The sequence below is a fragment of the Monodon monoceros genome, unplaced genomic scaffold (genome assembly GCF_005190385.1).
Source record: "Monodon monoceros isolate NGI ecotype Baffin Bay Population unplaced genomic scaffold, NGI_Narwhal_1 Super_Scaffold_4, whole genome shotgun sequence".
Lineage (NCBI taxonomy): Eukaryota > Metazoa > Chordata > Mammalia > Artiodactyla > Monodontidae > Monodon > Monodon monoceros.
Window position 1 is genome coordinate 45,279,413 of NW_021703781.1, and position 26,250 is coordinate 45,305,662.

The 26,250-nt window shown below is 37.6% G+C and overlaps 1 protein-coding gene across 2 annotated transcripts in view; it reads right to left on the bottom strand.

The window, feature by feature from the left end:
- The window catches only part of RNLS (renalase, FAD dependent amine oxidase), a 266,259-nt gene that overhangs the window by 233,565 nt on the left and 6,444 nt on the right, over positions 1-26,250 (bottom strand). For both annotated transcript variants that reach the window (XM_029245138.1, XM_029245137.1), the window contains exon 4: positions 22,570-22,728. In XM_029245138.1, coding sequence (XP_029100971.1) covers positions 22,570-22,728 — 159 coding nt within the window. The remainder of the gene's footprint in view (positions 1-22,569; positions 22,729-26,250) is intronic.

Genomic DNA, 26,250 nt, shown 5'->3' on the forward strand with positions numbered 1-26,250 from the left:
TTTTGAATTATGGTTTTCTCAGGGTATATGCCCAGTAGTGGGATTGCAGGGTCATATGGTAGTTCTATTTTTAGTTTTTTAAGGAACCTCTAAACTGTTCTCCATAGTGGCTGTATCAATTTACATTCCCACCAACAGTGCAAGAGGGTTCTCTTTTCTCCACACCCTCTCCAGCATTTATTGTTTGTAGATTTTTTGATGATGGCCATTCTGACTGGTGTTAGGTGATACCTCATTGTAGTTTTTGCTTTGTTTTGTTTTCCTCATTGTAGTTTTGATTTGCATTTCTCTAGTGATTAGTGATGTTGAGCATCCTTTCATGTGTTTGTTGGCAATCTGTATATCTTCTTTGAAGAAATGTCTATTTAGGTCTTCTGCCCCATTTTCATATTGGGTTGTTTGTTTTTTTGATATTGAGCTGCATAAGCTGCTTGTATATTTTGGAGACTAATCCTTTGTCAGTTTCTTCATTTGCAAATATTTTCTCCCATTCTGAGGGTTGTCTTTTCGTCTTGTTTATGGTTTATGATTTGTGACCCAAGATATGATCTATTCTGGAGAATGTTCCATGAGCACTTGAGAAGAAAGTATATTCTGTTGTTTTTAGATAGAATGTCCTATAAATATCAATTAAGTCCATCTTGTTTAATGTGTCATTTAAAGCTTGTGTTTCCTTATGTATTTTCATTTTGGACGATCTGTCCATTGGTGAAAGTGGGGTGTTAAAGTCCCATACTATGATTGTGTTACTGTCAATTCCCCCTTTTATGGCTGTTAGCATTTGCCTTATGTATTGAGGTGCTCCTATGTTGGGTGCATAAATATTTACAATTGTTATATCTTCTTCTTGGATTGATCCCTTGATCATTATGTAGTGTCCTTCTTTGTCTCTTGTAATAGTCTTTATTTTAAAGTCTATTTTGTCTGATATGAGAATTGCTACTCCAGCTTTCTTTTGATTTCCATTTGCATGGAATATCTTTTTCCAACCCCTCACTTTCAGTCTGTGTGTGTCCCTAGGTCTGAAGTGGGTCTCCTGTAGACAGCATATATATGGGTCTTGTTTTTGTATCTATTCAGCAAGCCTGTGTCTTTTGGTTGGAGCATTTAATCCATTCACGTTTAAGGTAATTATTGATATGTATGTACCTGTTAGCATTTTCTTAATTGCTTTGGGTTTGTTATTGTACGTCTTTTCCTTCTCTTATGTTTCCTACCTAGAGAAGTCCCTTTAGCATTTGTTGTAAAGCTTGTTCGGTGGTGCTGAATTCTTAGCTTTTGCTTGTCTGTAAAGGTTTTAAATTCTCTGCCAAATTTGAATGAGATCCTTGCTGGGTAGAGTAATCTTGGTTGTAGGTTTTTCCCTTTCATCACTTTAAATATATCCTGCCACTCCCTCTGGCTTGCAGAGTTTCTGCTGAAAGATCAGCTGTTAACCTTATGGGGATTCCCTTGTATGTTATTTGTTGCTTTTCCCTTGTTGCTTTTAATATTTTTCCTTTGTATTTAATTTTTGATAGTTTGATTAATATGTGTCTTGGCCTGTTTCTCCTTGGATTTATCCTGTATGGGACTCTCTGCACTTCCTGGACTTGACTGACTATTTCCTTTCCCATATTAGGGAAGTTTTCAACCATAATCTCTTCAAATATTTTCTCAGTCCCTTTCTTTTTCTCTTCTTCTTCTGGTACCCCTTTAATTTGAATGTTGGTGCATTTAATGTTGTCCCAGAGGTCTCTGAGACTGTCCTCAATCCTTTTCATTCTTTTTTCTTTATTCTGCTCTGCAGTAGTTATTTCCACTATTTTATTTTCCAGGTCACTTATCCGTTCTTCTGTCTCAGTTATTCTGCTATTGATTCCTTCTAGAGAATTTTTAATTTCATCTGTTGTGTTGTTCATCATTGTTTGTTTGCTCTTTAGTTCTTCTAGGTCCTAAACGTTTCTTGTCTTTTCTCCATTCTGTTTCTAAGATTTTGGATATCTTTACTATCATTACTCTGAATTCTTTTTCAGGTAGACTGCCTATTTCCTCTTCATTTGTTTGGTCTGGTGGGTTTTTACTTCGCTCCTTCATCTGCTGCGTATTTCTCTGTCTTCTCATTATGCTTAACTTACTGTGTTTGGGGAAGTCCTTTATGTAGGCTGCAGGTTCGTAGTTCCCGTTGTTTTTGGTGTCTGCCCCAGTGGGTAAGGTTGGTTCAGTGGGTTGTGTAGGGTTCCTGGTGGAGGGGACTGGTGCATGTGTTCTGGTGGATGAGGCTGCATCTTGTCTTTCTGGTGGGCAGGACCGCATCCGGTGGTGTGTTTTGGGGTGTCTGTGAATTTATTATGATTTTAGGCAGCCTCTCTGCTAATGGGTGGGGTTGTGTTCCTGTCTTGCTAGTTGTTTGGCATGGGGTGTCCAGCACTGGAGCTTGCTGGTCATTGAGTGGAGCTGGGTCTTAGTGATGAGATGGAGATCTCTGGGAGAGCTCTTGCCAATTGATACTACGTGGGGCCAGGAGGTCTCTGGTGGTCCAATGTCCTGAACTCGGCTCTCTCACCTCAGAGGCTCAGGCCTGACACCTGGTCGGAGCACCAAGACCCTGTCAGCCACACAGCTTGCTCTCAGGAGGCCACGAGCTGGCTGGGTTGCGTGGGGTGCGTGGTCAGTTTCATCACTTAAGAAAGTTAATTTTTATCTCCCTTGTCTTCTCCTATATAGTAGGAATAATAATACTGGGTTGTTTTAAGGATTATTGACAAGATATAAAATATCTAGCACATAAAAGATGCTCATAAATTGGACCTATTGCTATTTACTTTAGTTTTAAATTCCCACTGGCCAAATGTTTGAAGAACGGATAACAGCAAGGGAATGAAAGGGAAATAAACCTTAGCAATAAGTGCCAGACATGTGACAAATACAAGTTAAACAACAGCAGTAGCAGTTTCCTTTCATTGACCACTGATCATGTGCCAGCAATTTATTAGGTGCTTTAATACATTATCTTATTTAATCTCCCCCAGTGCCCTGATGAGGTAGGAATTATCACCTCAATTGTATAGAATAGGAATCAGGGAGTTAGAGAGGTTAAGTAGTGTGCCCAGGGACACATAGATAAGCAGCAGAGCCCAGACTAGGAAGAAGGGCAGAAGAAATGGTCAGAAGTTGCTCTTAAGACTAATTATATATTAAAAAATACATATTTCAGAAGCAACGAGAAGAGAAATGCAACAAATATTCCCACTATGAGCTCCTTAAGAACTGGGGCTAGGGCTCATTAACCTAGGTGAACTCAGAATCTGGGACAATGGGACAATTCCTGGAATACAGTGAGTGCTCATTAGATGTATGTGTATGATAGTTAATTGGAAAGCAATTGGCAATGGGGGCAATAAGATATCACAGTGCCTCAAAGCAAAGTCTTTGGGATGACAGTAAATATAAAAGGTAGAGTAATGAGAACATTCATGCATAAGGACAATAGTCACAAACTAAAAGTATCTTTATACATCTACTGTCTGATAATGACTAATGTCTATCCATAGAGCTTTTCCCCCGTTATATTATTATATAAAGATTTCAATCACTACGAGTAGTATTATCTTAAAGTGTGTAGGGCAATGAGGAGGATATACACACACACACATACACACACACACACACACACACAAACACACATCTGTATTTTGGGGGTAGCCTAAAATTCACTCCATTGTATATGGGAAAAAAGTCTAAATGAAAGAAAACTCTCTGTAAAAATTTTAAAAATGGGGCTTCCCTGGTGGCGCAGTGGTTGAGAGTCCGCCTGCCAATGCAGGGGACACGGGTTCATGCCCTGGTCCAGAAGGATCCCACATGCCGCGGAGCGGCTGGGCCCGTGAGCCATGGCCGCTGAGCCTGCACGTCCGGAGCCTGTGCTCCGCAACGGGAGAGGCCACAACAGTGAGAGGCCTGCATACCGCAAAAAAAAAAAAAAAAAAAAAAATTTAAAAAATGAATCAAGAGCTTAATTCTCTTTTATTCAAATAATATCTATAATTTTAAGTCATGACAAGATAAATTCATGATTATGTTAGATTTGGGCAACTACATTTATACAAGTGTAACCTCAGTAATTGGATAGCTTGCTCTTTTGGTGGGTGGGGTGGAATGGGAGTATTATGAAAACAAAGAGAACCTCAGTCTATCAAAATTTTCAAAGAAAATAACACTTTGGCCAAACCAAAATTCCCCACAGCAACAACCTACATACAGCCACATCCAGTGACTAAATTATGTTTATGCTTTTCTTAAGCAACAGAGTTCATTCTGACAATTTATCTACTAAGACTTGCGCCAGAAAACTGCCTATTCATTGTCTATATTCTGTTTGGCAAACAAAGCATGACACATAGCAATATAAAAGAAAAATATAATCCCAATATGCATGTGCAATCATTGTAGAGAAGTGTTCTAAATTGTCTTAGGCCTGCGGCATTGGCTTTCCGAACAGCATTTAAACACTGCCACATGCTGTTCATCTGTGTATCCTGCAGCCTGTGGGCACCAGCCTGGCCCCAACAGAAGAATGAATCATACGCCAAATCTATGAAGCTGTTAACTCTTCAAAAGCACCAACTGATCTTGAAAAAGGAAAGTATAACAATCTTGAGAATTAGTAATTCTTTAAGAATTAGTAATTTCTAATTAAGATTCTATGAAGCACGCAATTGTAGTCATGACATAGCACTCTCTGTGAGCACCCTGTTTTCTGTTAAACAGATTTTATAGATAATGTATTGAATTTACTAATGTGCTTGAATTTTTTATTTTACAAATTTCATTACATTCTTTATCAGTTCTAATTGCATGTGGTACTACATAGGAACCATGTTCACTAAATATATTAGTTTCAGTATATCTTTCATAGTCTAAAGTCAATTATATACACCTCTTCTAAAAGTAGTGTAACATCCAAATGCCTGTAATGTACTTCAAGGTAGAAATCATGTTATATTCAGTTTTGTTCTTCTTGTGGCTGATGAAAGAGGAGACTCTGAGAAAATGCTTGTTAAATTAATAAATGGATGAATGAATAAGCATAGTTCAGAATTTCAGAAATTTCTAGCAAATGACTACCACATCCTCAAAGAAACTACCATTGACTTCTTGTTTCCTTTTTATAAAAATAATATATTTAGAAAGAGATTCAAACAAGTTGTCCTTTTTACATCCTCTTCCCATATTCAGCAACAGCATCAGCTAAAACAAAGGCACTAAATATCCTTGCTGATCTTAGCTACTTCGATCAGAAAACTTGAACCAGGGTGTGCTATACTATGTTCTTGTCTAAAGACCTTAATTTTAACAAAATCAAGTATAAAACATTCCAATTAAAAACATGTCAGTTTAGTAAATTGAAAAAATCTTAGGTAGCAACATCATAAACTCAGTATTCACTCACTTTAGTCATTTATTCATTAATTCAAATACTTAAAATATCTAATGTGCTTAGAGGAGATCAAGTGCTAGAGGGAAAAAATATTCACTGGTCTTATTTTAAAGTCATAATCACTAACTTCAAGTGGATCTTAATGCTGCCAGGCTACCCTCCTTCATTCTGCTCAGTTCACTCCCCTAGATGACTATGTCACACCTCTCCTCTCCCTTTAAACCTTCAAAACCTCCTGCCCCTCCCCAATCTCAGCTGATGATCTTGCTTCTTTTTTCACTGAGAAAACAAATCGTTCAGAAAAGGACATCCACAGGCTCTCATCTCCAAATATATCATCCCGTCCCCACCTGTGCTCATGTGCTCTGCCTTCCCTCCTGTTATAGTGGGAGAACTGTCTGGCTCCCATCTAAGCCCCCATCCTCTATCTCCTCCTCAAGACCATGACTCCTGTAACTGTCAAATCGTGGTCTACAACATCAATTTCCCCCTTTCTATTATATTCTTTCCAACAGCACACAAACATGTTATAATGTATCCCATCTTAAAAATATAAAACAATAAAAACATGATCCAACCTCCTTCTCTAGCTACCAGCCCAATTCTTTGTCCCCCTTCACAGAAAAACTCCTCTAAAGGATTGTCTAAACCGTGACATTCTCAGTAGGAGTAATATCACCCTCAAAGGGCAAAAATTGACTCTTGAAGGACAAACAATTCTTACTCTTTTTATATATAAAGCATATATATATATATATATATATATATATATATATATATATTATGTAGCAAATATAAAGTATATCTATGATATTATAATTCCATTGGGGTGGGTGGAGGACAATTAGGAAAAAGTGTCTAAAAAACTCTTTAGGGAGATGATAATGAAAAAACCGATTGAGAAACACTGGTCTCACCCACTATCTCAATGTCCTCTCTTCCTGTTTCTTCTTGAGGCTTCTCCAATCTGTTTTTCATTCCTAATACCCCATAGAAACTACTACTGTCAATGTCACCTATGCTTTCCATATTGCTAAATCCAATGGCCAGCTCTTACATGAAATATAGCTTATCACTTCCTCTTCCTTCAAACATTTTCTTGGCACCACTGATACTTAGTTTTCTCCCTAACTATCTGAACACTTGAGATCCTATATCACGAAGAGAACTGATGCAAAAACTATTGATTATTGTACATCTGGCTTGCAACCATTTTTCAACACACCACCTGCTACAACCCAAGCTACCCTCATTTCTGCCCTGTATTTTTATAGTATCAGTCCATCTGGTCAACTCAACTCTCTTACAGTCTAAATTCCACACAACAGCAGGAAAACACCTCCTCAAATCTAAGTTAGATCACGTCATTCCTTCAATGGCTTTCTATCTCATGTGGAGTAAAATCCAATGTCTTTATCACAATCCACAAAGCCCTATATAATTGGGCCTCCTGCTTCCTCTCTGCTCTAACCTCCTACCACTGCCCCTCCTTATGCACTGTAAACCAGCAACAATGGTCCCCTTGTGAAACTCCTCATTCCTTGGGGCTTTTCTACTTGCAGCTACTTCTGCTAGGATATCCCTCCAGATAATCTCATGGCTCATATTTTCACTACCTTGAAGTCTCTGCTGCTCAAAAATCACTTTGTCACAGGTCTGTTCATACTATACAAAAGTACTCCTGGTCACTTTTTATTTCCATATAGCAGCTTCATTTTCTTTCCCAGTACTTACTATTATCTCACATAGATATTTTACTTATTTTTCCTCCTCCCACTGGAATAGAATATTATAGAATATTATGCCTCCTACCACTGGAACAGAAGTTCCTTAGAACTTTTATTGTTTGGCTCACTGCTGTATTCAGGGTGTCTAGAACAGTTTCTAGCACACAGTAGATGTTCAATAAATATTTATATAATGAAAAAATAAATTCAACATCTGAATAAAATATTACAATTGCCATTTTAAAAAAATAAAACTGGAATTTTAATTTCTCTCCTTGGAATAAAATTTTATAATCTCATATGCCTGTGGCAAGTAAAATTATAAGAGCTCACAGAAATGGAAAGCAAACTCTGCTTTGGATATAGTAATTTTCTTTGTCTATTTCATGGAAGAAATTTTGGGAGAGACTGATATTTAAATAGCTTCTTCAAACCAACAGAGAATTCTACACTGGTAAACATAAAATGTTCTGTGCTAGCTACTCAAGTATTTTTTTAGATTCTCCCTCTCATTCTTTTCTAGAAGCAAACATTGAGGTCAGAATGAAAAATGTCAGACTCTGGAAACTAGATTTCAGAAGAGTGATAGAAGAGCAGAATGTCTGGTCAGCAGATAGCCATATCTCATAGATCTGATGCAACAGAATAAGAAACTTCTTAAATTAGATACATTGGTGGAAAAGAAAAACAAATTTGAGAAAAACCTTATCCAATGTAGAATGTTGGTATTCTTCTATTACTCTCTTGCTCTCTTTTAATCTTAAATGTTTAAAATTACCTGTTCTGGGCTTCCCTGGTGGCGCAGTGGTTGAGAGTCTGCCTGCCGATGCAGGGGACATGGGTTCGTGCCCCGGTCCGGGAAGATCCCACATACCGCGGAGCGGCTGGGCCCGTGAGCCATGGCCGCTGAGCCTGTGCATCTGGAGCCTGTGCTCCACAACGGGAGAGGCCACAACAGTGAGAGGCCCATGTACCGCAAAAAAAAAAAAAAAAAAATTCCCTGTTTTAAAATTAGTAGTTGATTGTGGTAATACGTTCTTATTTGTGTTTAGCACATTTTATTTGAATCTTCAGATTTTTCTACCAGAAAGCTAAGAGTCTTAGTTCTCAAATTTCTTCTCTCTTTAAAATGTCTCTGTCAGCCAGAAAGCTAAGAATCTTAGTTCTCAAATTTATTCTCTCTTTAAAATGTCTTTGCCAGCTCAGATGGGGAAAAGTTTAATTCAATTCAGTTGGTGACTCAGTTGGTGATAATGACGCAATTCAATGAATTATAGCTCTCTGCTCTTTCATCTCACCCCATCTCTAGTTTTGACATTTCTTTTTAAAGCCTTTCTGTTATCGAAGAACTCTGAATGAAAAATAGAGTTCTAAGTTTGGAAGGAAGTACACAGCAGTAAGACAGCATTAAGAAGGAATCTTTTCTTCCTTTAGAGAAGCAACCTTCTGGCCTAGTTTCAAACATCATACATCTATTGACAGCATGTGTACAAGAACAAAAAAGTCCAAATATTTACATCATAGATGCATTTATATCAAGCATGGGGAGATCATACACATTAGTGCCAGATAAAGAGGCCAAAAGGTACCTTGCCCCAATTACTAGAGCCTAGAGAAAATCTGGATTCCAGATCTGCCACCCAAAAGCTATGTGACATCAGACAAGTTATCTTAATTTCCCTGAGTCTCACTTTCCCCTTGCATAAAATGGGATAAAATAATGCTCATAAGGTGACTGTAAAGAGTAAAAGATATACTGTAGGTAAAATGCTTAATGATAGAAATTCACAAAAACTCTGTTTGATGGTGGTTATCATCATCATCACGAAGTTAATTCTCTTGCTCTTTTTTTTTTCCCAACACAAGTAACTCGTTCCTCAGAAGGACATTTAAGTAGGAAAACTCCCTCTGTCCTGTCAGGACCTGGAGTGTGTAAGCACAAGTATTGATAATATCAGTGCCAGATCACTCTAAGCTCCAAGGTGAAAGAAAGTCTCTGCCATTTCTGCTGACTCTCAAGTTTTGGGAGGGTGGAAGAGAGGCAAAGATTAGCTTGGGTTCCCTCTCAGGCACTTAGAGAGAGAATATAAGATTAAGTGGAACCAACTCTCCGTGTCTAATATTTTTTAAATAATAATAAGGACAAGTAGATGAGGCAGATACGAAAGGTGAAGATCAAGATATAATAAATAAAAGGAATTTAATAGTAATAATTATTTTTTTGGTCTAAAATTGAGATCTCAGTTCATAAGCTTGCAGGAAGCCCAACAGAACAGCTAACATCTAACAAGTTTAGAAATTGAATTATTTCCCCTCCTATGGAGATGGTCTGCTGGAAAAAGCAATTAAGCATATTATTCGATGAATAAAGGACTTTTGTTTCCTGTGCTTGTAATCAAAATCTTTTCATCAAAATCTCAAGGAAGAATGAAGAATTTAAACTTCTTTTAGTAAAAAGAATTGGTTCTCATTATTCCATCAAGGATGATGGGAGATTCTAGAAGTTCTAGGAAGAAGGTTGAAGGCATTCATTATGAGTAATATTTTATCATTATATTCTATGGTACATAATAAGTTCTGAGATTATGCATTTTTGTAGTATAGATTACCAAAGCTCTAAGTTAAGTGTCTGTTTAAGGAGAGTATATGTGTTAAGATTAGAAGCCTTTTGAACAGTGTTCCCCAAGTCCTCAAATGTTTTTTTCCTCCCAATCCAATTAGGTAAAGTCGTTTCCCATCTCAATGTATCTAGTCAGGTTTTAAAAGGTAGATGCCATATTTTTTGATGAACTAGGACCTTTGTTGTTTGTTCAACAGATGTTCACTGCATTCTGCCCCAAATCCACATTTCCAGCTTTATCTCCCCCAAATTCCCCACTGCAAAGCCTTTACTCCCACTAACCCAATCTATTTTCAGGCTCCAATATATAAAACAAGTGTTTCTACTTCCAACTTTTTGCTAAGACCTGTTTTCTCTCCAAAGCCTCCTCTTCCTCTCCCTCTGCCTGTCCTTCATGATGTATTTCAGACTGGTCAGTATCCACTGAGTAAATAGAGACTGGAGGTGTACATGTGTGAGGCGCTCACAAGCAGTAGGTAAGTCAGAACCAGCTCCTGTCTTCTTATGCTTTATATTCTTAAATTCTACCAGGAAAGACACACATTGCACAATGGATTAAGCCATTAGTTAATTACAGTTGTGATAGTGTTAAAACATGAGGCGCAGGAAACTAGGCTAACATGTAATGGGAGAAATAGCCTGGTCTTGGTGGTTGGGAAGATATTATTGTGGAAGCAGTTTTAAATTGAATTTGAAGGCCGGGCAGAGGGCTAAAGCGGGGCAGAGGGAGGTCAACAAGCAAACTTTTTTGATGGGGGCATGGTTATTATTAAATTGGGAGATATTAATAAAAGCATAGTAAGGAAATTCTTGCCTTCCGGACATTAAAACTGTAATATTATTTTTGCTCCTTTATCCTGGCTCTCTGTAAAGTTAGGGATAAAAAGCAATAAAGAAGCCACTGGAGAAGGACCTGGCCATCTGCTCTCAGAGTTCTGAGAAATTACCAGTAAGAACTGGCCTTACTGCTCTGAGCCCCACTACCCAGTCAATATAGGAAGAAGACTCAAGGGGATATGAAAGCTCTCTCAGGAATGTCATATTCCTGGAGATAAGTTTTTTCCCCAAATCCTGTGAGCTGGGAGGAGGTGATTCCCCTTCCTAGGAGGTCCCCAGAGGATAATTCAGAAACAAACCCTGGGGAGGGAGCTCCAGGAAGGTTTGACAAGGACCATGTTTTCTGACTACGTACTTGCTGAACTGCAGAACCTGCAGGGGCTGGGGCAAAGCTCTGCTGGTGTGCTGACTTCACTGCCTCTAGGCTATAGGAGGGGTTTGTTAACAGCCCCAGAAAGGCTCAGTGTGAAGCTGAAATCTGCCCACTGGGCCAAGAAAACACACCACACACTGTCTACATGGAACCAACACTAAGCATCAGACAACAGGAATGAAGCGCAGGGAAGCCAAGGCTACCTTCTTACCACCAACAAGCTGCCAGTCATAGGAGCAATCAATGTCTCCTGGAGAATATAGTCTGAAGGTGGGGGTAGGTAGATATTCAAAGACAGACTGAAGGGGTGTGTGTATAAAACAGACCCCACAATTCACTCTGCCACAAGCCCCTAGTACCACATACAGGTCTACCTGGCACTGAAGTTCAAAAATAAACACAGCTGTGTCTTAAAAACCAAAATGAGACTATTCCAACAGCCAAAAGTGACTAGAAAGTTGGAGCAAATGATCAAGATGTCATTAAGGCACTCACTCTCTAGAAAGACATGGAGTTCAAATAGGGAAGTGTGAGGGCAGTTCCAGGAAAAAATAAAACTTCCTCATGTTTACACCCATAAAGTTCAGACTCCTTAAAAATGAGTTACAACCACAAAGTGATTATAAAGAAAATAGTGATGGTTTGGCAAAGGAGTAAATAAATGGAACAGAATAGATATCCAGAAACAGATGCAAGTATGTAAGGAACTTATCATATAGCAAATGTGGAATTTCAATTTAGTGGGAAAAAGAAACTCTTATTAAATAAATGGTGCTGGTAAAATTGGTACCACTATGGGGGAAAATGCCCACAAAGCTAGATCCATATCTCATACCTTATAAAACACATATTATGTCAATAGATAAAGATTTAAATGTAAAGCATAAGAATTAAAATTATTAAATATAATTTATAATATTTATATGACTTTAGAGTGAGAGAAACAGTTCTTAGCAAGTCAGGAAATCTATAAAAGAAAAGATAGACTTGACTAAATAAAAATCTTAACAAATTATTATGGCAAATGACATAAACAAGAGCAAAATACAAATAAATGGTAGTCTGGTAGATATCTGTAATACCATATGAAAAACTTTAATATCTCATATATAAAATGCTCCTAAAAGACAAATAGCCCACTAGAAAAGAAAGTGTAGGAGATGACCAGGACATTTACAAAAGAGGAAATCTAAATGTCCAATAAACTTATGAAATGAGGCTCAATCTCACTTTCAGTCAAGGTAAATGCAAATTAAAGCAAGAATGATGTACCTGTTTTCATTTATCAATTTGGCAGAAATCTTAAAAAGATTAATAAAACATTAAAAACGTCCAGTGCAAATGAGTATATAGAAAAACAGGCATTCTCAAACATTAAGAATGAGTATCATCACAAAATTTTTGGAAAGTAATACGGCAGTATGTATTAAAACATACAGAGCTTTTGACCCCCAAATTCCAATGTTGGTATTTTATCACCCAATTTAGCAATAAACAGGAATAAATAGGAAAAAAAGAGAAACCACATGAATGCTATCAATAAACAATGAGATGAAAAACTAAATTCTGGTACTCCCAAACTCGAGAAAATCATGCAGCTGTTAAACAGAAATAAATTAGAAGTATTTATCCAAAGGAATTAATTTAAAATGCCAATTTCAAAACAATACATTTAGAAGGTGCCCATATGCCTGAAGCAAGGTGGAAGGGCACTCACTACACTGTTAACATCAGTTACCTCCAGGGAATGGGAAAGGAAGACAGCACAGGGATGAATTACTAATTCAACTTTGGATTCCTTCATTTTTTATAAGATTACTAATCAGCTTTGTCATTTAAAGTAATAAAAAATATACTTGGGGAGAGGAAAAAATAGGACTACTTAATTTTTTTAACTTACCCAACAAAATGTAATACAGTAGACATTCAAAAAATATTTGTGGAATGAGGTAGAGAGAAATAGGAGGGAGATGGGATATGTTTAAATTTAAGTGTGTTTGTAAGGGATAAGAAGATGACCATTAATGGAATGACAAAGCACTGTAGATCCTATAAATAATGTGAGGAAAGGAATAAGAAATACTTGATAAAGCTGGCAAGTAAGAAAGTGGAAAAAAGTGAAAAAAAAAGTAAAATAAGTAAGTAGACATAGATGTAAAGGATAAATACAATATAGTTATTATTCCAATAAATGTAAAAGTGTTGAATTCTCCTATCAAAAGAAACAGACTTTTCATGTTAGATTTAAAAATTCAGCTAGGTGGTGTTCTCTGTAAATACCTAAATAAACATAAAACAACAAAAGTGATATTACTCACAATCTCTACAAATATAAGATTCCCCAATACGCCTAATAAGAAATGTGTAAGTTCTTAAGATAAAAGCTACAAAATTTTTCTGAAGGACGTAAAAATACCTAAATAGAGAACTTTGATTTTCTTGGATGAGAAGATGCAGTACTGTAAAGACATAAATTCTTCCTAAATTAACACTCAAATTCAATGCAATTCAAATCAGTAGTCCAACAGGATTTTTTAATGCAACCTTATTCTAAGGCACACAGAGAGAAATAAAACATCAGATTAACAAAGAAAACTTAGAACAAAAGTCATCAAGAGGACCTTATTCTACTCTATATGAAAATAACTGTTTGCATCCAGTATGGAGTTTAGTGCAGAAAATTTTTGTTTCAGATTTGCAGTATCAAAGCTACACTTTGCAAACTTGGAAACCTCCTAAATGTTCATCAAACTGGTTTAATACATAAAGGGAAATACAAAGAATAGAACACTATATAGTAAAAATTATGACAAATGTGAACATTCACTGGCATTGAAAAAATTTTCCTAAGATATTATAAAGTAAAAAAAACATTTTATTTCTACCTTAAAAATACCTAGAAATATGTATTAACTGGGTTAAGATGCATGGGGCTGGAATTATGAATGCATTTTATTTTCTTTTTACTTTCAAGTTTTTCATCAATAAAGTGTATTAATTATAAAATAAAATTCAAATTCAAAAATCACATAACATTAAAAGAAGAAAGATACTGAACAATTTTGTGTATGTCAAGTACAGCATTAAGGTGCAAATTGGTGGTAGAATATCTGAAACCAGAGTATGTAGCCAGAGGTTAGAAAGGAAAACAGAGTGAGGTGACAGCCTGAGGAGCTCTGTTTTGCTTGCTAGAGCACCGATGTGAGAAAAGAGGGGGAGAGTACATAGGTGACTACTGAGAAAGTGGTTATTTACTAGGACATCTTTAGAAAGTTAAAAATGTACCCCTAGGATTTTTAATAGTTCATTAAAAACCTACCATCTGTGAATTTACTGAAACTTTTAAATGACTACACTTCAGGCGAACAAGTGTTTCAATTTTTAAAATGTAAGCCAAGTAAGCATTTTTTAGATGCAGTCAAATAAGTAATATTTTATTGGATTGAAAACTTCTGTACTTTGAAGTAAAGTGGCATTTTCTTAGTCTAAAACTGTGTACCTTAAGGCTTGAAGGTTTCTGTTCTTCTTTTGGTGGTTGTATTCTAGAATTTTAATAACAATTTCAGATTCTCCTAATTTATAATTAAATATACATGTATATGTATACATATATCTCTATTGCCATTGTAAATCTCCATTGTACAGCTGTGGAGTTTTATATTTCTAGATAAAGGATTTTTCATTTCTTTTAGACTATATTCATGTATGCATCCTTTAGTTATTATAGTTTGCATTCTTGAGACCTATAGGTTTATTACATCTTTGCTATAATATAGCAACCAGAAATTAAAGAACTCACCAAAATAAGTCATTTAGGGAAAATCAACTCTCCTTTCTCCACCCTCCAATCTATGAAAGAGATGCTCACTGTTGTGTTTCTAAAGGTTGGGATGCCTCCCGCCTCACATACAGACACGCGAAAGTGAAGTGTCTTTCTTTTTCAGAGTCTTAAGTTGGATTCAGCTAGTGGATTCCTGAAAGTGGGAGTAGGTAGGGAGTGGAGATGAAATGTTTAAGGGACAGGGGTTTGGGGGAGAGAGAGAGAGACCTGGCTCTCACTTGTATACCCAGCCCAGCTGGGATCTTGCTGCAGAATGCCTTTGAAGCATGTCTCTCACCCTGGAGAGCAGTGGAAAGATCTCAGTGTCAGTACAGTGTTATCCCTAGAAAGGCATCCCTGAGTCCACACAAGGCAATGTGTCTAACCCATGTCAGAGGACCAGGGCTGGCCCAGCCCCACACAGCAGAGGAGGAGCAATAATGATGGCAACCTTATGGACTTACACCCCACACCTCCCCTGTTTTCTGGCACTACAAAAGCCTGGGGCTCCTGTGTGATCCCAAAGGGAAGGGAGGCAGCTCTAATGATGACTGAGGGTGGGTTTCCTGTCAGGTGGATAAAAAGATGCTCTAAGTAAATAATTTGTATATTTAGAGAAATGAAGGAACAGACGATCCTTTGCACCCTAGTGTTGTAAATTTTAACTCAAGATGACCATACGATATTCTGGATACAAATACACCATTGTTTTGCACAAGGGCAAAGTAACGTTTCTCACTGTGTTTCCAATATCCTTCTTACTGATATCCAAAATCCTTACTAGGATTTTTCTGGCTGCCTTTTTGTGGGCACACATTTGACTGATAATAATGAATCATCTACAGAGACATCTCCCCCACTACCATTTGCTTATTCATAACCAAGAGCTCAGACCACATCATCTTATAAAAATGCTTTCACATCAGTTTCCCCTAACACAGAACTTTTACAATGGTCAGACGTAAAGCTCATCTGTTATTTTTGTGCCCACACACAGCTTCATGAGAACACCTGGCCAATGGGCATGGCATCTTCTAAATTACTTGAGTTAGCATTTAGAAAAATGTCAGGAACATGGGGACACTTAAGAAACATTCCCATAATGATGCTTCCTCAGAGGTATGGGTGATCCTATGAACAGTGTGCACGGAAGTCACGCAGGTGGGGGTAGATCTTATGACAAGGTGTCTATTCTCTTACTCTGGTACAGGTTTGGGGGTGTGGGGTGAAGAGGTGAAGGAGGGAGTGAGGTTGTACCTCCCTCTAAAAGAGGTGGCTTTCATAAAAATGTCGCTGTTGACTTGTGAAAAAGCTCCAAAAATGACTTACTCCTCTTAAAAAAGTGATCAGTTCGTTAATTAAAAGTTAATGTAGAGTTTTCAAGGCAGTTGTCATGTTCTTTCACAACAAGGAATAGGTCTGTAATGTATCCTACTTGTAAAACCCTGAAAATAAAATAGCCACCTTTGTTTAATCCCCAACACCAAGCATACAACCCTTTAAATAGACATCTCAGACCTTTTCCTTAACGGTAAAAAGTCACAAACACTAAAAAGTTACTGGGAACATTAACTTTAATACTTCTAAATCCTCTACTCAGATTACCTCATGTAATCTTCACTGTAATCCTATGTGGTTAGATAATGTTATTTACCCTCATTTTAGTAACATGGAAATCGAAGCTCAGAGAGGTTAAGCAACTTGCCCCAAATCACCCAGACAGTAAGTGGCAGAGCTGGGTTACGAATCCTGGCTTTGTCAGTCTACATTCTTCACTCCCTTAACAGAGTAGCCAATGCTAAATAAGTAGTGTAAAAACCAAGTGCTAGAGAAGGTTCTGAACGCTTTCCCTGAAGCACAGAGCCCCCAGGAAGCTCTGAAGAACTCAGAGGCCCAGAGCTAGATCCTGAAGGACAGAGAACACAAAGGATGTGTCAAATTGTTCCAGGCAACGGGAGCTTTGTGAGTAAACACACAGATGAAGAATGTGTGGTTCATTCAAGGAACCCAGAGGAGACCAGGATTCCTCTAGAAAGGAGGCCAGCTAGATGACTCTCCTTGCCTCTCTCAACTCTCTTTTTGGCTACTCTCCTGATCTGTGGCCACATGCTCAGCATGGACCACACTTTTGTCTGCTTTCTGAAGTAATGTTAGGGGGCTTGAGGGCTTTGGCCCAAAATTAGCAGTGTTTTACGGGGTAAGGGTAGGGCAGGACTAGCACATTTTCTCCCCGGAGGGTTACTGACATGTTTCTGCTCAGATGAATATGGTTCTCACCTCTATGGATTCATCTGGTCAGAGCAGGAATGCACGTGAGTCTACACGGGGATAGGAGCAGTGGCTCTCACACGGAGAGTCCAGCTCCAGACCCAGTCTGTCTCCTTCTCTCTCTGTGTCTCTCTGCCTCTGTCTCTGTCTCTCTTTCTTTCTTTTTTCCTTCCTTCCTTTCCCCTCCCTTTCCTTCATTCCTTCTTTCCTTTCGTTTCATAAAAAAAAAAAAAAAAAAAAAATTAGCATTCTGGTTTTAAGGATGTGAGATAGCATACCAAACTATAAAGGAAGATTATTCATTAGGAGACCTTTAAAAATATGCATTCCTGGGCTCCGCTGGTGGCGCAGTGGTTGAGAGTCCGCCTGCCGATGCAGGGGACACGGGTTCGTGCCCCAGTCCGGGAAGATCCCACATGCCGCGGAGCAGCTGGGCCCGTGAGCCATGGCCGCTGAGCCTGCGCGTCCGGAGCCTGTGCTCTGCAGCGGGAGAGGCCGCAACAGTGAGAGGCCCGCGTACCGCAAAAAAAAAATTAAAAAAAAAAAATGGATTCCTTTAATATAAGCATGTGGAAGAAAACCTGAGGAGCCCTATGTCGGAGGCGGTCTGATGTAGAGAAAAGAAATTTTCCATGCTCCTCATTCCTCATAATCACTTACCACATCCCACCTGTTTTATTTTACATTGTTTATCCCACATCCTTTCCACTGCCTCTGCCACTTTCCTAGCAGGAGTATGAAAGAACTATGGCAGGAAAGTCAGGTTTGTGGATTTCAGGCCCAGATGTTCCATTACAGTTGATGAAGAGCTCTATTTAAGTGTGTAGGCAACATGAAATCAAGACAATAATGATATTTGAAAGGCGCCTGCTTTTTTCTTGACCATACTTTCTCCTGTCCAGCCCCTAATAAATTGTATGAACTTGTACAGGGCAGACAATGTCTTAAATTCCTCATCGGGGTGGAAGAAGCAATGAGCCTCAAGCTTCCTCCTAGTCCTAAAATTCTATGATCCGTCCAAGGTTCACGCTTTCATCCTAGTACCGTGACTCAGGGACCAAGCCAGGACCAGTAGACTCTAAGATTAGCTGAATTCTAGGAGCTTATAATCAAGTTGGGAAATAAGACAGATGCTCAGCCATTTGGCAGATACTGACTGAACAATAATAGTGGTGTGTGGGTCTGCATGCACCTTGGTACTTGATGCTGGGTGGGGATGCGGTGGTCTATAGGAGCTCTTTCCTCCTGGATTTTATGGTTTAGTGGGAAAGAAACTTACTGGAATATAAGAATCATAATAAAATCTGATAAGGCAGAATGTCCCAAACAGGCCTAACTGGGAGGAAAAAATTCCCATAAGGTGCTTGTGAAAGGTATGGATTCCTGGGCCTGACCCAAACCCTAGCAATCAAAACCTTCTCAAAGGTGCCCCTTAAGTGTTTTCAACTCTCAATCTTCATTAGGCAAGTTTGGAAAACATGGTGATCAAAAATGAGCGGGACACGGTGGGAACTCACAAATACATGAAACAATCAGTATTAGGGTAGTCTGACACCGTGTATAACGGTGGTTACATGTGTGGGCTCTGGAGTCACACTACTAAGGCTCACATCTCAGCATCACCACCAAGAATGGAAATAATAGTAATTAGGATTGTTGTGAGGATTAAGTGAGCTAGTTTTTATAATATTCATATATAGAGAGTAGCACTGTTACAGAACCAGATGGCAAATCATGAATCATAAGAGGTTAACTATATAGTTCATAAAGCTTCCCTGTTCTCCTAACTGGGAGAATGTAGTAAGTGTAATAAGTAATTGCCAAAAAAACCCTAGTTCTGTTTCTTTTGTAAAAAGGAAAATAGGGAAAGGGAGGATGGATAAGGGAAAATCCAGACCACACTGTAATCAAAAGGGAAGTCTTTCATGTAAGAGATGGTACTATATTGATTCTAAGGGGTAGACATGATTTAAAAAGAGAGACAGAGAGAATGAAAAGACAAGCACAAAGAAAGCCAAAGACACAGGGCTGCTTATAGTTTGTATGAATGTGAGACCTGTAGCACAGCCCTAGTTCTGTCACTAATTAGCTATGAACTTTTGGGTAAGTTAATTATCATGGACCTAAATTTATTTCTTTGTGTGAATGGAGTTTTTTGAATTATATTATAGTTTTATAGCCTATATTTCGGTCATCTTCATAGTTCTCTAGTTAAAAAAATTTGGAGGGGAGCTGCAATATATACTGCGTCCACTAGATGGCAATAGATAGCTTTGTAAATGGAGGTCTTTCACAGAAACTGAAGATGTCTAATGAACAAGCAAGAGTGTATTTAAGGTTCTCGAGAAACAGAGAGGTGACACGAATTCCTCATACTGAGGTCCTTATTGAGATTTATAAGATAAATAGAAATCATATGTTTTTAATCCCTTTGTTTTAGACCCACAGGTATTCAAGGGTCATGTTAGGACATTCTGTTTTAAACCTTTACTGCTAAAATGGGTTATTTCATAACAACGAAGCAAACAAAGAATTGCTTGCATGAGGTCCAATTCTGAACTGAGCCAGTAAAACCCCCCAAAGATCCTTACTCTTAATCAAAAGTACTAAGTCAATCATTCTTAAACTTTTTCATCATAAAGAGCCTACATATCCCACCACTAAAAAAGAAAAGGAAAAAAGATCTATTTCCTCTTCAGCATGATACACTTTTTAAAATTGTGTCACCATTATCATTTTTTATAATAAGAGTAAACTATCCTTATTTTTAAAGTTACGACAGTTCAAAAAATTGTATCAAAGAAGATGAAAATCATCTTCAAGCAATAACAATGTTACTAAACTATTTTGGATAGATAGAAAAGAAATAGCAATACATCCTTTTATCTTTTTTAAATTAAAAATATTTTTATATCTTCCCATGTTAATAAATATATTAATGATCACTAGCATTTAATAGTTCACAGCTAAATATTTACAAATTTTATTCAATATACTCTAACTAAAATGTCTGGCCTTCTGTGACAACACTTTCCTTCACAAATTGACAGAAATGGCCCCATTTAAAGATGAGTAATGATTAGACAGGGACCTATGCAGAGAAAATGAGGAAGACAGCAGAACATACAGAACCTAACAAATGAGCTGATGAAAAATACATATCAGAAAAATTTTTCCAGGAAGCAGATTAGTTCAACAAACACTTAGGCAATGACCTGAAAACAGTGAAGGAATATATGACCTCTTTGAAACAATATCTCAAGGAAGGGAGCAAAAGGAACACATTTGAAAACTACATGAGTGACATAGTGGAAGGCTAGAAATAGAAAATAAAAATAATGCAAAGACCAAAACTGACAGTGAGTTGAGACAAACGGCAGATACGGAAGGGAGATACTTTGAATTTTTTAAGATACTCTGAGATCATAATAAATGGAACAGATATAGATAGATGGTCATGTAAGTATTAGAAGGAAACAGCTGAAAATAAGGGAAAAGCTGAACCTTCAAATACAAAATGCACAACACGATTCATGAAAAACTGACACAAAACTATTAACAATAAGATATATCTTTATGAAATTACTCAACTCAAAGATAACCAAATACAAAAGAGGTACTTCTAAAATAAAATATCTCTGAAAGGCTAAAAGTAAAAAGGATGCACCAGACAAATGAAAATAAAACAATGAGCATCTCATTTATCAGTCAAGAATGATATGAAAGCAAAACAAAATGAAAATGACACTAAAGAAAGAACTTAAGTTAAAGGGTAAATTTTAATGAAGAAATACTATGAATCAAATAATGTGGTATCAAAAAAATCATAAAGCAAAAAAATTTGTTTCCCAAAACCCCAGGAAAGACAGAAATACAATAATAGTAGAAGAATTTAAGTTATCTCTCTCAGACCAACACAGTTCAGCTACTCAAAAAATAAGGATAAAGATGATCTAAATAAAATTATTAATTAGCAGGCCCTTAAACATCTTAGGACTCAGTCTATGCCATGGTATTATATTTTATATGTCATTTAATACAAATATTGAGAAATAAATGCAACATTGAAGGGTCTCCACATACAAAACTATGTAGCTTTAAAAAATTGGAATATGTAATTTACAGTACCACTAAATATACTAACCAATAACTGTGTTTTAGTTAAGTTACAGTATGTTATTTAACACTCTCAAAATCAATCTAATTATTACAGAATCCGAGGCAATAAATTATCCTACTTTAAAGTGACTTTGGCAACACACTAGAGGTAGACCCATGAAAGAGATCTTTGAAATTCGTTTTTTACTTTGCCTATAGCTATCTAATAAACATTCCAATCCTTTCTATATGTCTCAGACTGTACAACAAAAGAAGCTATATATCGCTACTGCATGGTAGAACTGATAGTCAAACTGCTTTCAAGATGTAATATGCAGCTACACTCTTCCTCAGAGAACAATCCCCATTACAGTTCTAAATCTAGGATCTATAAATGATATTCATTACCAGTTTTCTTTCTAACAGTGGCATAAAAGGCTATTTCTCAATCAAATCCAATATCACTTCAGTCATGCCACCAAGTCAAAAGCTACAGGCATGTCACATCCCCAAAGCCTTGCCACCATCACCAGACTCTGCTTTGTTATAACTCATGGACTTCAAAGCAAGATGAGGTATCCTCCAGAAATCAATGACTTTGATGTGTCAGGGCCAGTCAGACATGATGAAAGGGAGGAGAATAATCAGTTAAACCTGGCATAGGTAGATACAAAACAGAGCTCTAGAAAAGCTTTTCTTAAGAATCCAGGTAACAGGGAAATCTATAGAGACAAAATAGATTACTGTTTGCTTAGAGTTGGAGGCAGAGATGGGGGATGGAGGCACGGAGGTGAGAGCTTTAGGATATGGGGTGTCTTTCTGAGGTGATGAAAATATTCCAAAATTGAGTGTGGGAATGGTTGCAGTATGTCGTTGGATATACTAAATACCATTGAAATATACACTTCAAATGGATGAGTTGTATGGTATGTGAATTAGTCTCAAAGCTGTTTTTTTAAAAAGGAGGTGGGAGAAGCCAGGTGAAAGGTGAGTCAACAAATCACAGTCAGGGAAGAACATGAGACTCACATTCAAGAACGATCCAAGGTAAGGTTTACCAGGCTTGTCACATAATCAATGCTTATATCATAAAAACCTCCTTTATTCCAGAATGGCCACAAAGAGACTGTTCTTCTTTTGGGCCAAACTACTACATCTCCATCAAAAATACTTACTTCTTAAAGGCAAGGAAAAAAAGAGAAATATTCCATTTTTAACTGGGTTTTTAAAAATCTGGATTTCAATTTGACCTAGACTAATATAATGAACCAGACCATAGTGTCAGTTTTTAAAACATGCAAATCAGTAGAATCCCTAATATACCCTTTGCTAAGTCAGTTAAACTGAATTCACGCTCTCTCAAAGGGAGCCCATTCCCTAAGGTAAACAGTGCAGGCTGAGACTCACAGTTGACGATGTCACCTTGAAGCTGCAGAATCTGGGGAGCTGGCATCGTGAGGACAGCAATATCAAACTGCTCAGGGGAGCCTGTTTCCCTGAGGACTTCCCACTTGTCATTTCTCAGGTTGATCTGGGTCACACATTGTCTGAAGTAGACATCAGCACCTGTTCCAAAAGCAAAATCATATTCACATAATCAGGATTTTCCATACGAATGAGAGGGAAGAGAAGAGTCACAAACTGGATCCACTCAGATGAATAAAATGGAAAAGTTCTTCTTGTACAGCCCCTGGGCTTCACTTTCTTTACTTTCTATCTCATTTAATGGGAATCCCTCCCTTCTGGCACCCTTGGACCTCCCTAACAATGCCTGCTCTGGGGAAAAAAATAATAATACTACTACAATTAATAATAATAGAAACCATAGATATCTTTCATTAATCATCTACTGTATGTCAAGACTATGCCAAACACTTGATATACATTATACCAATTCATTTCCCAGATAAGGAAACAGATTTAGAAATGTCACGCCATGATTTAAATCCACATCCACCTGACTCTAAAGTTCATTATCTTTGTAGAGCAAGTATACATCTTAGTAAAGCTGTAAAGAATTCTCTCTAGTAATACCAAGAAAGAGCAATATTCCCTATTAAAAGTATCAATATTCCCTATTAAACCTGAAAAAAAAAACTCTGAAGAGAAATCCAAGTCTCATCGATGGATCAACTACCTTTATGACAAAGAATCAAAATGAAGAGAAATACAATCTGGAATATCCTCTCATAGCATTTCCCTTATTTGCATTTATCACAAAGATATTTTAATAATTATTTGAGTAGTTATATGATTAATATTTTCTTCCCTTTTAATTTGTAAGCTCCATAAGCCACAAATTATGCCTGCTTTTTCTATATATAGCATATAAAGTATTGTACTTGGCATGTACTAGGTATTTAATCAATATTTGTTTAAGAGAATGAATTATGAACCATAAACTGAAAGATAGGAAAATATAATTGGATCATTAAGTCTCCTTGGTATACTAGTACTTACCTCACATTCCAGTTGTGAGAAAAATTTGATGTTAAAGCAAATCTACTTTTATTTGGCCTCGTGAATAGAAAAGAAGTAAATAAAAATGGAATAAGGGGGGAAAAGCACAATGAAAGATCCTGTCCATCACTGCATGGGACACCTCGTGCTCCTAGCCACTAAACATCCAGCTTAAATCCAAACTTTGCCATGAAGCTTCCTGTCCGCGGCTACTCCAGCTCAATGTGATCCTTCTCATCTCGACAACCACTGCCTTTACCACTCCTTCTGACATTGATCCAAAGTATCTCTATGCTTTAGATATGTCTTATCTATCCCAACATACTCTCTCTGGCTCGTCCATGTCAGGTCTCCAGATTTCATATACCTTTACATCTTTCACATTCCCTTGAATAACTCTACAACATAGTAATTACAAATTTTTTTAATCAAATGCAAATATAGTAGACGTAACGAGGCCCAGGGGTCAATCTCTTTGAGGCAATTAGCATCATTCTGCTCAAAGATTAGAGCAAGGGCTTCTAAATAGTGCTTCAACTTGCCTGAGGGTTTCTCTAAGGCCCCTCCCCTGGGAAGGCACAAATAACTGGAGCTTTCAACTCACACCCACCATCTCCTTTACTCCAACCAGAATGGCTCCACTTCCCTCTGTTCTATTGATTAGGAGGTCTCACCCCTCACTTGCCTCACTCTAGTCCTGGCCCTGACTGGGACCTCAACTAAGTCAGCTGACTTTATATGTTTCATTCAGTTGTGTTTTCACATAATATTCCCTTTGAAAACAGCATTACATTGGTTTTGGTTTTGGTGGTGAGTAGGTGTGTGTGTTTAACAGAATTGAAGTCCACTAACTAGAAATTCTCCATATCCAGTCAAACGTCTTGGACATATATCCCAGGGGTCCCAAAGTGTTCTGCAAGATGTATATCAGTCAGCACCAGCAGCACCTTGGAACTTGTTAGAAATGCAAATTCTCAGGTCCCAACCCAGACCTACCGAATCAGAATCTGGGGATCAGGCCCAGTAGCCTGCATTTAACAAGCCCCCAGGTTTGTTACCATGTACTTTAAAGTGTGAGACCACTGGGGTAGATAGATAGACCCAAATCTAACACCACCACTGGCAAAGTCACTCAAAAAATAGCATTTTCCAAGAGTTAGGGGCAATGGTATAGCTGCTCTGACTAACCAGGAAGTTTTCCTGTCCAATTGCTAGGAGTCAGTTTCAGGGAAAGTGGCATTTCCTTGTGAAAGTAACTAATAACTTTTGAAAGGACCACATGACCAAATCTATAGGCTCTGGAAAATCATTTTTAAACACTTAAAGAACTATATAATATCTCTCAATCTGAGCTTAGTAAATTTGACCATGTCCCTCTCTTGCATAAAATCCTTCAGTGGTTTCCCACTGCATTTAGGATAAAGTATAAAATCTTAACGTTGCTTACAAAGCCCCTTACGATCTGGCTCCTGCTTTACTCTTAAACTTCACCTCTTACTGTTTTCTCCCTCATTCACTACACTCCAGTCATGATGACCTTTTCGTTCCATAAATGCACCATCTTCCTCCTACTTTAGAACAGTTGCAACTTGATATGCCCACTGCATGCAATTCTCACCACTCAGCTGTTGGCCTAGTTCACTCTTGCTCACCTTTCAGGTACCCATGGAAACATTAGCTCCTCAGAGATGCTTTCCCTGACACATTTCCCATACCTCACTCCTCTCAAACTCACGTTAGTTTAGGTCCTATTATTATAGCTCTCTCATAAGGCTCTCACTCTTTCTTCTTAGCATTTATTATGTACCCTTTTTATGTGTGTGAAATTAGTTTTTGTCTTTTCCCCCCACTACACTCTATATTAACAAAGGCAAGGTCCATGTGTTTTATTTACCACTATTTCCCCAGCACATATTTCATAAAAATAAAAAAGTCTGCAGATAACTACAAAGCTATCAGAACACAAAGAAGTTTTAGCCATTTTACAAAAGCAAATATGTTTCTGTTATTTATGTATTCAATGTGTATCCCCTGCCTTCTTCCATTTTAGAGAGAGAATCTAAATTCATTTTCCTCCAATAATTTCCTACAAAAGGTTTCAGTTCAGAACTGCTGAGATGGACCTGAAGAGATGTAAGCAATGTCTAACTAAATGCACTGCTTAAACTGCGGAGTGCTTATCCAAGCCTCCTGGGCTATCTTCTACCTTCTCTCTGACAGACACTGTTATGGATGAGTGCCATGATCACCCGCCTAGGAGAAATTTTGAGACAGAACTGCCCAGCCTTAATTGTCTTACATCAATTTTAGAAAGAAAGTAAACACAAAAGTAAAAGGGGAGAAAATGATAAAAATTATATATTACTAGAAAGAAATCACACTAGCTGATGGTATCTGCAAATTAAACCATCTTTTCTAATAAATCGATCCTGTCAACTTTGACAAGTTACATTGCCCATGTTGACTTTTGATTGTTAGTCAATGTCCCTTTTGAAGTAGACGGTAAAATAAAAACAAATAAATGCAGCAACAGTTCTTCCTATGGTAGGCCAAACTAAATAAAAGATGCTCACCCTGTCCTGGAAACTAAATTCATCCTCCTATGAATGATTTAATAACATGGGCCTT